Below are 13,990 nucleotides of genomic sequence, written 5' to 3'. Positions count from 1 at the left end.
TTGGCTTAAATAACTGATTTTCACAATCAGAGACATTTTGGTTGCTGAGCATCACTGTGTTCTTCAAAATGTAGTCCCTCACCTGTAAATACCGAAAGAAGTCATGTCTGTGAACATTATATTTGGTAATTATCTGATCAAAGGACATCAAGTTTGGTCCGTCCATTAAATCAGAAAGAACAGAAATACATTTTGTTGCCCATACATCAGAAATCCCAGGTGGAAAAAGGGGATTATCACATAATGGAGTGAAAAGGGATGTTAGGTAAGACCTTCCTTGAAGCTTTTGAATTATTTGCCAAGCATTAACAGTAGATAAGGTGAGAGGGTTATGTAAGAGAATAAAATCATTAACGTCTCTTGTATTATATTCTCTCGTCCTCCAGTCTTCAATGATCCCATGCGTGGAAACAAAAACCACACAGAGATAATCAGAGCTCTACGTCATACATTTTCAGAGTTTATTCCAACATTTACACATCGACAACACAGACACTTCAAACACTAAAACAGACATTCATTTACCTGAGACAAGTAGAAAAGTAGGAAAATAGAAAAACAGGAAAAAGGCAAAAAATGTGTTTTTTGGAGATTGCCATGCGGCTGCAAATAGCAAATCTGATTCGTTGCTCTGGGGACCATACTTTTATTCAAAAAGGGTGTTTTCTTTGTTTTAATTTATGCAATTATACAATTAAGGCGTGTTGTTCTCCTTGTATGGATAGACTCAGTTTCAAATTACTCAGTTTGGGCAATTTTATTACCTTCTGAGACCTGTTTAATTCAGGGCTACGGCGCTTCTCAATCTAGACAAGGGAGACCAAAGGTCATTTAGAGCCAGCTCTTCTCATGCCAGTTTGAAATGTGATGTTACTCCTAATTCCTGGTTGGAAAAAAGCCTCTAGTTTTACCAGAGTTCAACCAAAAGTTAACCTGTCTTAGACCTATTTTATTTCCCTGTCGTGTAATTCCTACAAATCCAGATCAGTGCAGTAATTGTAAATCGACATGAAGCCTGATAGGCAAAGTGGTTCAGAACTTCTGCATCCTCTTAGATCAAAGTGCAGATTTTAAGAATAAAACACTTATAGAATATACCTGAGCATTTTCAATATAAACACATTCATTCTAGACATTTTCTAATTAATGTTATACTAGTTTTGATTATATTTAACTAACTGATATTATGTTTGGCCTAGGTTAGAGACTCCATGTAGTTGTTAATATAAAACTACAAATTAAACTAGTTCCAGTCATGTTAATTTTAACTAAATGGTATTTTTTGAGGCATTCCGGTGTTTAAAATGTTCTACTAATTAAATTGCAATTATTAAAATTATTATGTGTTGTTAGTTTGTTTTTCCTTAAGTTTTGGTGTCTTTTCCCTGTGGGAGATGACTTGACAAGTCGTCTCACTGCCTGTGTGCCAGAGTTCATTTATGACGTGGTTCCTTCCTGATAACAGACATTCTTTTCAGCAGGGCTAACTTAAAGCCCCCTTACTCCAACTAACCCTGCTCAATCTACCTTTTTCACATGTGGTAAGATTAACTGTATTAAACACTAAGAATATTTATTTTCCTCAACAATTACTACAACACATTTTTACATTTTTAAGTTTATTAAAGAATAGTACGTTTTTCAAAGGGATGTTAGACATGGAACTCTCTATATCAAGCCAGAGAGAAACTGGTTTCTGTATCCAGTCAGCAGCTACCCACATATGAACGCTAAGCTGATGCTTTCTTATGTCTGGGAGGTCAAGACTGCCTTCTGTGGATGGACGACAAAGTGTAGAAATTTTTTGAGACTAGGTTTTCTCCCTGCCCATATAAAGGAACCAAACTATTTAAAGTTTTAATGGTCTGATGTGTAAAAAGGATTGGAACTATCTGTATCAGATGTAGTAGCCTGGGTAGGACGCTCATTTTCAGAAGAGCAACACGGCCAAGCCAAGATAATGGTAAAGTCCTCCATCTCTCCAGGTCCTACCTAACACACTCAAACAGGGGGGTGAAATTACTTTTAATACATCTGGTCAAAAGCAGGAGTGATCTGGATCCCTAAATACACAAAAGCCTCTGGGGACCACTTAAAGAGGAAAGGAGAGGGAGTCTGGGGTTTTTGTTTCCAGATGCTTAATGGCTTTACTTCTTATTTGTTGAAATGGATTTTGTAACCTGAAATGTCACTGAATTTGATGGTCTCAATGAGAGAGGGTATGGATGTTTCAAGCTGAAGCAATGCCACCAGCACATCATCAGCATATAGGGTGATTTTATGCTGTCTTTGTCCAAAGGCTCACCTAGTTCATTTTCTTGGAAAAATCAGTTTTGTCACGTGATTGCGACTAGTCGACTGGCCCAGTAAGAAGTCACACTAGAGTAAAGAATCGACTAGTTTGTGCAACCCCTAATTACACTTGAGGATTTTTAAATTTAATCTGTATGGTAACATAAACAAATACATAAACAAATACATATTGCAAATGCTTTTTGTGCCTGTAGCACAGCTACCTTTAAATATACGTACGTATCAGAAACACAAATTATATTGCAATGCTCACTCGACGCTGCTGGAACCGTAATGCTTTTCAGGGAATGAACTCCTCTCAGGGGAACCCACCACTGCACCTGACCCACAAGAGCACAACCACATCCCAACGGGTTGTGTGGGTCATGTGCATGTCGCTGTCGCACAAAAACAGCACAAACCTAGACCACACAAATGCAGACCATATGCACACGGTTCACAAACGCATCGGAGACTTCCAGACAAAGGGGAGGTGAAACAACAATGTTTGCGAGATTTCTACTGTTTTGCATAAGTTTCAACTAAATTTAAGTATTTAATCTGCAGTCTTAGCGCAACGTTCAGGAAAAGTGTGGAAGATGTCATGGTCGGCCAATCGGGTGACCCATCAGCTCTTCAGTTTGCAAAACCACATTAAAAAAAAAGCTGCCAAACCCACGACCCCGCCATAACCATGCACACGTCAGGGGGAGTTCACTAGACTCCTCTTAGAACGAGAAGGACCTCGCTGCAGCAAACAGAAAGGGGTGGCTTAATTATATTAGTTGTGTTACCACCCCCATGCCACTAGAGGCAGTAGGAGAAAAAGATGCGACTAAGGAGCAGATTTGGAAGTACACAAAAAGCTACTGTGAGCTGCGCTGAAGTAAATAATAGAGAAGTTGAAATACATTCCTTGTTTGTTTGTTTCCTACAAATGAAACTATATCACAGATTTCAAAAGAAAATTAAAACGGGAGAACGCGGATAATATACGAAATGGCGCCCCCTTCACTTCCTGAGTGCAATGGCTCCATTTCCAAATAAGGTAAGAGACTGACAGTGGTCCGTTCCTGCCCATTTCTGTTTGCTGCAGCAAGTACACCTCACTGCAGCAAACAGAAAGGGTACGAGACTGACGGGGAGACCGCTGTCAGTTTCATACCTTATTTGGAAATGGGACCATTGCACTCCGGAAGCGCTACATCCTATACTTCCGTTTTTATTGTCTTTTGAAATCTGTGATATTTTCACCTTTAGGAAGAAGTTTCATTCTCAGAATGTATTTGAACTTCTCTCTTTTATTTACTTCACAACAGCTCACAGTTTTTAGCTAATTCTGTAGCTTTCAGTGTACTTCTAAATCTGCTCCTTGGTCGCATCTTTTCGGGCTTACGACTGCCTCTAGTGGGGTGGGGGTGGTAACACAACTAATTAATTACATTGTTAAATCAGGATAGCACAACGTCTTTATTTCTTATTATTAATTCTGGCATTACTGGAACAGTAAAAGATAAATTCCCTCACAAAAGAACATACTTTTTCATTTTCTTAAGGAAGTAGAGCTAATTAAATGAGATAAACAAGAACTGAAAGTGATTCCAGTTTCACTTAATGGCCAACCTGTTGAAACTGTGGCAAATTTTAAATACCTTGAGTCATTCCTGGACAGTCAGCTCAACTTTGCTGAAAACACTGACTATATTTTTAAGAACCGTTCTCAAAGACCTTGGGGTTACCCAACTTGAGGTTGTGTACAACCTCTAGTTAGGTAGAGCTAGAGGTTAAAACTTAACATTTTAACTTGAGTTTCAACTCATCTCAAGTTAAAACAACATTTTAACTTGAGTTTTAACTTTTCACCTCCTCAGCTGGTTTGGTCACATGAGCTGCAGACTAACAATCTTTTAAGAATACTTTGAATGGCAGGTAAAATAGTAGGTAAATAGTGGTGAAACTAAAAACATCTCTGGCTCAACTGGTTGCTGAAAGAACATGAAAGATGGCAAGAATACTTTAGCAGGGAGCATCCATCCTCATTATTTATCAGTTTGAACCTCTGAGCTCATAAAGGTGTTTCTGTGTTCCTCTGGCAACTAAGAACATCTATTAGAAGTCATGACAGTGCAACAATTATTCTTAACCAAACTAAATAATATTTATCTATAACATGCTAAGTGTTTTGGTCTATTCACAAATTGTTGATAATCAATCATATCAATCAGTCAATCATATCTTTATTCCAGACACAAAAAAAGGTCCAGAAAAAAGGTAAAAACAAGCAAAGAAATCAATCACTCAAATTTTATTTGTATAGCACATTTCAGCAGCAAGGCATTTCAAAGTGCTTTACATAATTAAAATAAAAACAGCATGTGACATTGAAAGAGAAAAATAAAAACAAACATGACATATTATTCACCAAGTCACAAATAAATGGTGACGCCAATGATTCCATAATCTTGAAGAGAATCTCATAGTACTAAAAACAGGATTTACTAAAATTGCAATTATATTAATGACACAGATAATCTACACATGCATTTATACGTAAGATTTCTGAGCACAGCTGCACATGTGGGAACAGCATTATGTACAAACATATGGCTAGTACTGCTCCAACTTTGAGTAGGAGCCTCATGCCATCGTTGTATGCCACATAAAGTTTCTGTAGGCTACTTTTTTTTGTATTGTCGCCACAGATGGACCGTGTAATAATGTGATTCATGAATATGATTTATCGATTTAGAGTCAAAGGAAAATTTCCTTGTTCATAGATGAAATAGTTTCATCTTATTTTTTTCTATATATAAGACTCTACCAACAAAAAGTCTCTCAATAATATACATGGCACTGTAAAAACAAAAAATTGAATTTTTGCTTATATCTGTTTAACAACCTGGGTTGTTATTCTTCTGTACCTTCATTTGTTTGTTATTGACTTTTGCTCAATTAAATTTCTTACGTATTCACTGCGAATGGTATTTTTACTATAGTTGATCATGTTGTTTTTCATGTCTCCTTATGTCTTTTGTTCCTCCCATAATTGATGGAGCTATACAGATATTATTTGTAATGTACAAAAGTATTGTTTGTCATTTAATTAACTCTACATCCATAAGAAAATGAAAAAATATGTTGTTTTATAAGATCATTTATCTTTTACGGTGCCAGTAATGCCAGAATTAATAGTAAATAATAAAGACGTTGTGTATTCTGATTTAGTAATGTAATTATATTAGTTGTGTTACCACCCCCACGCCACTGGAGGCAGTCGCAAGTCCGAAAAGATGCGACCAAGGAGCAGATTTAGAAGTACACTGAAAGCTACAGAATTAGCTAAAAACTGTGAGCTGTGCTGATGTAAATAAAAGAGAGAAGTTCAAATACATTCTGAGAGTGAAACTCCTTCCTAAAGGTGAAAATACATCACAGATTTCAAAAGAAATTAAAAGAGGAAGTATAGGAAATAGCGCCCCCTTCACTTCCGGATTGCAATGGTCCCATTTCCAAATAAGGTATGAAACTGACAGCGGTCGGTCCCCTCCCCTTTCTGTTTGCTGCAGCGAGGTCCTTCTCAATTGAGTATTGTATTTTTGATTACAAGTTTATTTATTTATCTTCTTTTTCTTCTTCTTCTTCTTATTATTATTATTTATTTTGTATAAAAATATTATTTGAGTTAGAAGTAATTGTTTAGTTGTTTTTGCTTGTTTGGTCTTTCTGTGGGCGGAGCCTGTGACTTTAAAAGCAGAGCTCTGCGCCACAGGGAGTCAGTCTGTGGCTAGACTCCTGAGAAGTCACATTGAAGGTGCTGCTGATTTTCTGATTTTAACCTGCCTTGGACATCCTTTGTATATATTTTGCACCTGCCATCTTTGTTCATGTGAAGAAAAGCATAATAAATTTCACTAAAGTGACCTCTGGCCTTGGGCAGTCATTTTTTTGGTTGTCCAAGTCATAATAATAGAACCCTGTCACACTGACCAATAACATTTAGGTTTAGGACGGACATGTACTCACCCCACAGATCCACACAGATGTGGGCTACATAAAATATTTTGACACAAAATGCCTTTTTTTTAGTAGTAGTAGTAGTAAAGACGGTAAAAAATAAATAGTAACTTTTATTTTCTAATTTAAAGAAAAATCTTAAGGTACTGACAGTGTGTACAGTTGCAGGCACTATTGGATTTATAAAGATTATTGAATTATGAATGTGCGATAAATCAAGAGCACTATTTCATTGGACCTCTGTGTGTTCTGTGAACTGGGCTCTGTCTGGACGGTTGAGATTTTATTGTCAAAATTTCTCATGACTAAATTTTTTCATTTCCCACAATCACAATGGATACCAGCAAGTTTGATGAGCCAGTTGGGTGCCTAGCGCGATTTTTTTCTCCATCAGGGCAGCCACTGCACAACTGCCAGAGCTGCAGGGAGAGTGGCAGTCACGCCAAGTATTCCTGCAACTGTGCGCTGACTCAACCTTACCAGCTTGGGGTCTCAGACAAATCAGCTTGATGTGAAGACTGCTTCCTGCCAAGCAGTTCCCTGTAAAAGTCAGCCTGTGATTTTTGGAAAAAGGCACAAACTTACTTGCAAACATATCCAGTGGATCTCCACTTTGACTCCACATTGAGAACACGTGGGCCTTTGAGGGAGTGAAGGACACCCGAGTATGTTGAGGCAACAGGAATCTGCTGCTGTGCATGTTACATAACAAGTTGTTGCAAGCAAACCAAAAAGTGAACTCTTGACCTGTACCACCTGCCTTGAATGTTCATGGTAAAAGTCCAGAGAGGAATCAGCTGACTTGTGTGTTCTCATTCGAAATAAGCGCATAAAATTTTGAAGCTAACACCCCTTGGGCAATGGTCTCAAGCTGCAGTCCTTGAAGACCAGAGCTGTGAAACTTTTAGATGTGTCCCTTGTCCTTCACACTTGAATTAAATGGCTACAGTACTTCACTAGCTTGCAGTCCAGCTCTACATAGCTCTGCTACTGAGCGAACATTGGAGCAGAGACATCTAGTTTGTATTTCCTTTTAATTCATGTAAAGCACTTTGAATTGCCTTGTTGCTGAAAATGTGCTATATAAATAAAATTACCTTACCTCACCTTACCTTACTCCAGTCCTTGAGTCCTTTGAGACCTCTGGCTTAGGGGCTCCATAACGTAAATTTTTTCTGATTAGTTTTTCCAAGTGTGCAACCTAAGAAATTAACTGAAGACAGGGATTAAGTGTGCATAGCTGACCTTTATGTCTTCTCCCTAACAGTTCCCCTCTCCAGAGTGGGACACAGTGACCGCTGAGGCCAAAGACCTGATCAATAAGATGCTAACCATCAATCCAGCTAAGAGAGTAACTGCTGCAGATGCTCTCAAACACCCCTGGATCTGTGTAAGTATCATACACATATACCACTTCCTTAGTCCTCAACTTCCATGACTGAAGTGGAGCTTATTTGATTTCCCCAAGAGCCATTTTTGATGCCGTGCTGTCTCTCTATTCATAGCAACGCTCCACCGTGGCCTCCATGGTGCACAGACAGGAAACAGTGGAGTGCCTCAAGAAATTCAATGCCAGAAGGAAACTGAAGGTAAAAGTCTGCTCTGAACTTCTGAACAGGCACTGTTCACTTTGCTGCTTGAAATCAGAAGTGTTGTTTTTCCTGAAATAGATGTTTAGATATTTTCCAGATCTTGTCCAACTAAGTTTTTTCTCACCCAATATTTTCTGAAGGGTGCCATCCTGACGACTATGCTTGCTACTCGCAACTTCTCAGGTAGGACTGAAAGAGTTCAGAGTAAAGTGTAAAATGACGCTTCTTCTCTGCCCTACCTGTAATATTGATTCCCCTGAAATGCAAAGGAGATGGTCTTTTAGGTCTATTGAGCCCCATCTGTCCTCCATTCAATTGCTACAAACTCTGAGCAAATCATTACAATCTAATTTACAGATCCCTACTTACCTACTAACCATACTTTAACGGTCTGAGAGTGAGTGGGGACGTTTGCATGTTGGGGCGGAAAATTACCTCGGGGATGAAGCACGTCACAATGCATCAACACAACGAATCTAGTATGGAATTTAAAAAACAAACACTTTACAGAGTTTGGCTACATCAAGGCTCACTGTAGAAAAGAAAGGACATCCAGAACGGCCAGACAGCAAGTAAAGCAGCGCACAGCCACCAACACTCACCTGGATTAGCATGACGGTCAGAAAGCTAAACAAGTAACCCGAAAAATAATTCTAGTCTTCGAGCTGGGGGTGGAAGACTCTGGTTCTTCTCCCGCTGTTGAACCACCACTACACGCTACTGGTAGTAATATTTCATATATGGAGCGCTGCTCAACCTCCACCTGGCAGTGAACTCTCATAGAGAACGTCTGCTCAAAGCTACAGCATGTAACTTAAGAAAAAAAAAAGATTTTAGTTGTATATTAAAATATGTCTCTTATGTCTAAACTAGATGAATTTGAATGAAATATTTGTGATCTGTAGCCAAAATAACTGTGTTCAATCTTCTTAGCAATGACTTTTGCTTTTCTTCCCTTGTCTTGTCTGGTAACATTTCTCTGGAAGGTAAGAGTCTTTATTCTAACTAGCACTGTTTGGTTCCGAGGCATGTCTGTTGGAGTAACTCCACAGGGCTTTCATGTGGCACAGTAATTCTGTTGTTCACCATATCAAGAGGAAAAAGAAAGGAAAATATACCACTAAAATCTACATTTCTAAGTTTTAATTAATTGGATAGAAATGAGTGTAGTAATATTTGGAACATACATATAAATTCCAATGTATTTACACATATATAAGTATATACATATAAATATTACGTGTATTTATACATAATATTTATACGTATAAATATAAGTTAGACAAAGTTAGACTTTTCTCTATCAAAACTTCCAGTTAACGTCAAAAATATTGTTGATTTAAATCATTTGTTGAAGTGATGCAGCTGACCTTTGAGGACCTCTGCAAACTTTAACATTTGCAACATTCCCAAATCTGCAACATTTCCAAAGTTTTGCAACCATGCTCACTGACGGCAACAGTAAAACTTCCATCTGGAAAAAAGTCAGACTATTAGCAGAAGAAGGAAATTGACTCTTAATGCCTCCTTACTTTGATATTTTTCTGGGGTAAATTTCTACTCTGGTAAATACAGGGGAAATGAAGTGGGAATAATAATTGCCCTAAAAATTTCCCTGGTTCCAGGGAAAAGTTCCTACTGTGGAAATATTCCACTTATTCAGGGAAAAAGAATAAAAAAAAATAGTGATTTCTCACAGCAGCAGTTTTAATCTCTCTATTCTGTAAATTAAAAACTGTTTTTTTCTCTGTTCCTGTTCTTATAATTTTACTCATGAATTTGGTGCCATCTTTTTCATGATAGTTTTTGTTGCTGTGGGTGTAACAAAGACATTGTGGTCCATTCCAACCACAGTGCACCAAAAACAGTCAATTGTTCTGCTGTAATGTTCTGTTTCAAACTAATCCTGGTCTACAGTTGTTTTACTCTTTCATTGTTCTATGGCAGTGCCAGTGGTATGCTAATGCTAATGCGCTAATAAGAGTTAACCCAGTGTTTCTCAACCCTGGTCCTCAGGCCCCCTACTCTCCATGTTTTAGATGAGCCTCTATACCAGAACAGCTGATTCAAATGATTCCATGACCACCAAGTACCACAGAAGCCTGTTAATCACCCAGAGATTCAATCCAGGAGTGGCAGAAGGGAAACACCTAAAACATGCAGGGCAGGGGGGCCTGAGGACCAGGATGGAGAAACACTGAGTTAACCTATCAGTTAGTGCTTTAGCGTTTTTGCTAACTTAAAAGCACATAGCTCACTTTGCTCCCCCTAAATAAATTTCTCTGGATAAATTCTAAAGCGGTAATTTACTTGGCTGTTTTGTAAACTTTCAGTTGAATGAAGATTGAAATGAAAGCTGTGATGACGTTTTGTTTTGGTTATCGACCGTTAAGTAGATGGACATTTATGTTCATGTTCTTATTTTCAAGTGGATGAAGTCTCTCTTATTTTCCCTAATAACTTTATTTAAAAAAATAAACATAAATGAGCAAAATAAAAATGCAGACAATGGAGAACAAGACTAAAACAGGAACACAGTATCTCTAAGGGCATTATAGAACATATAAATTGTAATGTCAAAATGAAATTGGAGCTGGAGGGTTATAGTCCTTCAAGACCAGATATAATTTAAATTAAAGTTGATACTTTAGCATTAACTTCTATTAAAGACACTGTTGATGTAACACTTTTTTAGTACAACTAATACTTCTGATTGGGGTTGAACCAACTATGTTATCCAACACATTTTTACACTATGATCTGACACTTGTTAGTAATTTCAAACAAAAAGTGCTCTTCTTCCATGGCTTGAGAAAATCTGTTGCCACTCTGCAGCGACAAGAATTGTCTATATTCAATTCTTAAAATGGACAAGTCTATGGTAACCTCCTGTTTTTGTAAAGGATACACAGATGACCTTTGCCCCTACTCTGCCCTTACTGCGACTTCTAATCATCTGCTCCATGTCTCCGTCTGTCATTGATTGGCAACATAAACTAGAAATTGATTTTGATGATTCCAGCCCCTTAATAAATGCACGTTCTGTTCCTGGTATGATTGAGGCAAGATATAGGTAGATTACTGAAAGCTGGGATACAAATTGAAGAGCTGAATACAGCAGATTCTAACAGACTCATTGGATGAATCCTTACATGTTCCAGACTGATGATTCTGTAAGTTTGGTTTGAACTCCAGGGTTTCCCCCAGAAAACTTGCTAAGTCTATTGTTTGGGGAGCCAGGATGCCCCACCAGTGGGCCACCATGTTTTTGTATTAAAAAATGTTACATTAACGGGAAAGGTAAACCTATTACTGGAAGATGTTGTTGACAATGCTTAAGCACCAACTATATATTCTTAAGAACGACAGACAAAAAACATACTATTAAAATAAATATCAATTTTTTTGCACATGTGCTAGAATCTGCCTAACAGGAAGCAGAAAAAACATTTGACATGCTGCAGTTTGAGGAATTGTGATGCCATAAAAAAAAGATCAACATTAAAAACGGCGTGCTGCGTGACGACGACACTCTGACACATGTTCCTCTGAGGAACACATACATAAACTTTATGAGCGCAGACCCAGAGCCAGACGATGGGCCAGTGGGTTGAGATGTAAACACACCCCTACATAATTGTTTGTTCACAAATATATGTCATTCTCACAGCATGCTCAATGCACACCTCTAAAACGCAACTACAGGGTATACCTGCAGTTCACATTGTCCTGCGCAAGAAGAGCAAACGCTGTAACATTTAAACTTGACTCCTAGCTTGAAAAATGATTCTTCACAGGGGGTTAAATATGAATAGTGATACAGGTGAAGTTTTTCTCCAAGAACACCTTTCCAGTTTGAGTGAGAAGTTAGGTGCAAACTGCGCTGGGGTAAACTTTGAGAGATTCAGCTGCATTAGCCTCATGCCTTGTTCAATGTATCGGCTATATAAATCCTTTTCGGGAATGATTCTGTTCTGATTCTGCTGGTGAAATGCTCAATGCAGCAAAGACCCTGCAGTTCAGGGTTACTGGTGTATAAAAATTTAAAATTTTAAACTATTTGTTTTTATAAAACAAACAAAGCTTAGCGGCTCGCCAGACTTATACTGGGGGAAATCCTGAACTCCATCTGCATTTCTTCCCTTTTTCCAAAAGTAGCAGGGTGCCCACCCTGATGCAGGCCGTAATTGGCCAACATTGAACAGACTTTGCATGAATGTTTGTGTGTATGTTGATGCTACTGTGTGATTATTAATTCCAGCTGGTCACTGATTTTCTCATATTGTTGTTTTTGTCTTCACAGCAGCCAAGAGCCTGCTGAACAAAAAAACAGATGGCGTCAAAGTAAGTGCCCTCCGTCTCCATCTCACACTTGACCCTTAGCACTCATTCACTGCTGTTTGGCTCTGATATTTTTATGATGGTGTTAATGAAATGGACGTTTGGGTTTCCTTGGTTAAATCTGTCTGAGTGGCTGTGAAACCTTTTCCCACTGAAGATTTGCCTCCACATGGTCACTGTGTGTCAGCAAAGGAAACGCATCTACAGTGAGCACTGAGGAAGACATCTGGGAATGAAGAACTGATGAGTGACGTCTTCATTTCTGTCACCGTTCTCTCTGCTGTCCTGACAGGAAAGGAAAACCCTCCACTCATGCTGAGATAGTGTGTTTTTCTCACACGGCTGCTTCTAAACCAGACTTGATTTCATCCATTTGGGATTGTGATGATCCAGCAGAGCTTCTCTTTGTCCAATCAGAACGGCAACCTTATTTTTCCTTGTGCAATGAGCTCAATTTAAAAACATCTTGTTGTAGATGGTCTGCTTTAAACTGATCCTTATAGTGGAGCTCATTTCTTGTTTACTGCTTTTGATCACTTTGATGACACTGAGCACACTAGGCTTCTCCTAAATGAATCTTCCCAGATAAATTCTAAAGCACTAATTTTATTTGCCGTTTTGAAGCTTTTCAGTTGAATAAAGTTAAACATTTGTGTTGAAGTTTTTTTTGCTATTGACTGCTAAGAATTCTTCAAGTAGTTAGACACCTATGCTCTTATTTTGAGGAAAGTGAAGACAGTTCACGAGGGTTGCCTGATCTGTCAGTTTCCAGTCCAAACCCAATATCCCAATCTTCCTTCCTTCCTTCCTCCCTTCCACCCACAGCAGTGAATGTTTGGACACTAAGCCTTGTCACCTCTGCCCTGTCCTGCCTGTCTTTCTGTCCACTGTCCTCCAGATCAACAACAAGGCTAATGTGGTGACCAGCACCAAAGAGCCTGTCCCCTCTCCTGCTCTGGTATCCTGCCTGCCTTTCTGCCTCGGTTGCTGCATGGCTGTTGACTGTTACAGTCCACCATAACACCAGTCCTCTGTGTTCTGATTTCTTTTGATTCATGCTCATCTCTTCATTTTAGCAGTTTCATTATGTGCGACATGGACCACCCATATACTCGCCATATTTTGTTACATTGCTGTACATTGGCTCCATTGTTGTTGATGCTGGGTTAGGGTTTTTAGGGTTTGGGGAATCTGATATGACTTGCAATAAATAAATGACTTGCGATAATTTACAAAACTTAATGCTTTTGTGTTCATACTAAACTCATAACCCAGGTTGTAAGTAGACTATCCACCTGCTGGAAATAATTAAATTCAATGTCAATTTATTTATAAAACATTTATTTATAAAACACTCAACAACAGATATTAACTACACCAAAATGCTGTACAGTATTGATTAAACTACACATCAAAACACAAATTAAAACACAGGACAAGTAAATTACAAAGTCAGGCCTTATGGAAATGCCAAAGACCGTGAAGAAGGTCTTGGAGATGAGCTGAGGCTAAACCATTTAGAGCTTTAAAAATCAATCCAATAAGAAACTGGCAGCCAATGCATAGAAACCAGTAATGCAGTTACAAGCTCTCGTTTTTAACTGCAGCATTTTAAAAAATGTAGAGATGCTGTAAAGAAGATTTAATGAGTTGTAGGAGTCTCAACATGTAGTAATGTAGGCATGCATACATTTCTCAAAGTCTTTGATACAGAACATTGATTTAACGTTTGCTAGAAGGCACAGACAAAA

At 38.3% G+C, this 13,990-nt stretch overlaps 1 protein-coding gene across 4 annotated transcripts in view; it reads left to right on the top strand.

Annotated features, from left to right (window-relative positions):
* The window catches only part of camk2d1 (calcium/calmodulin-dependent protein kinase (CaM kinase) II delta 1), a 117,686-nt gene that overhangs the window by 75,316 nt on the left and 28,380 nt on the right, over window positions 1-13,990 (top strand). For 3 of the 4 annotated variants that reach the window (XR_015766206.1, XM_088015985.1, XM_088015984.1), the window contains 4 exons: window positions 7,574-7,696; window positions 7,812-7,895; window positions 8,039-8,081; window positions 12,202-12,242. Coding sequence is in view for 3 of the 4 variants with exons in the window: in XM_088015985.1 (XP_087872111.1) it covers window positions 7,574-7,696; window positions 7,812-7,895; window positions 8,039-8,081; window positions 12,202-12,242 (291 nt within the window). In the remaining variant the exon portion in view is untranslated. The remainder of the gene's footprint in view (window positions 1-7,573; window positions 7,697-7,811; window positions 7,896-8,038; window positions 8,082-12,201; window positions 12,243-13,990) is intronic. The other variant, XM_088015986.1, reaches the window with a different exon arrangement.

Source organism: Poecilia mexicana, unplaced genomic scaffold (assembly GCF_051168715.1).
Source record: "Poecilia mexicana isolate PSO_F unplaced genomic scaffold, ASM5116871v1 scaffold_18, whole genome shotgun sequence".
In the NCBI taxonomy this organism is placed as follows: Eukaryota; Metazoa; Chordata; class Actinopteri; order Cyprinodontiformes; family Poeciliidae; genus Poecilia; species Poecilia mexicana.
The sequence above is the reverse complement of the archived record's forward strand: the minus strand, read 5'-3'. Positions and strand labels throughout refer to the sequence as shown.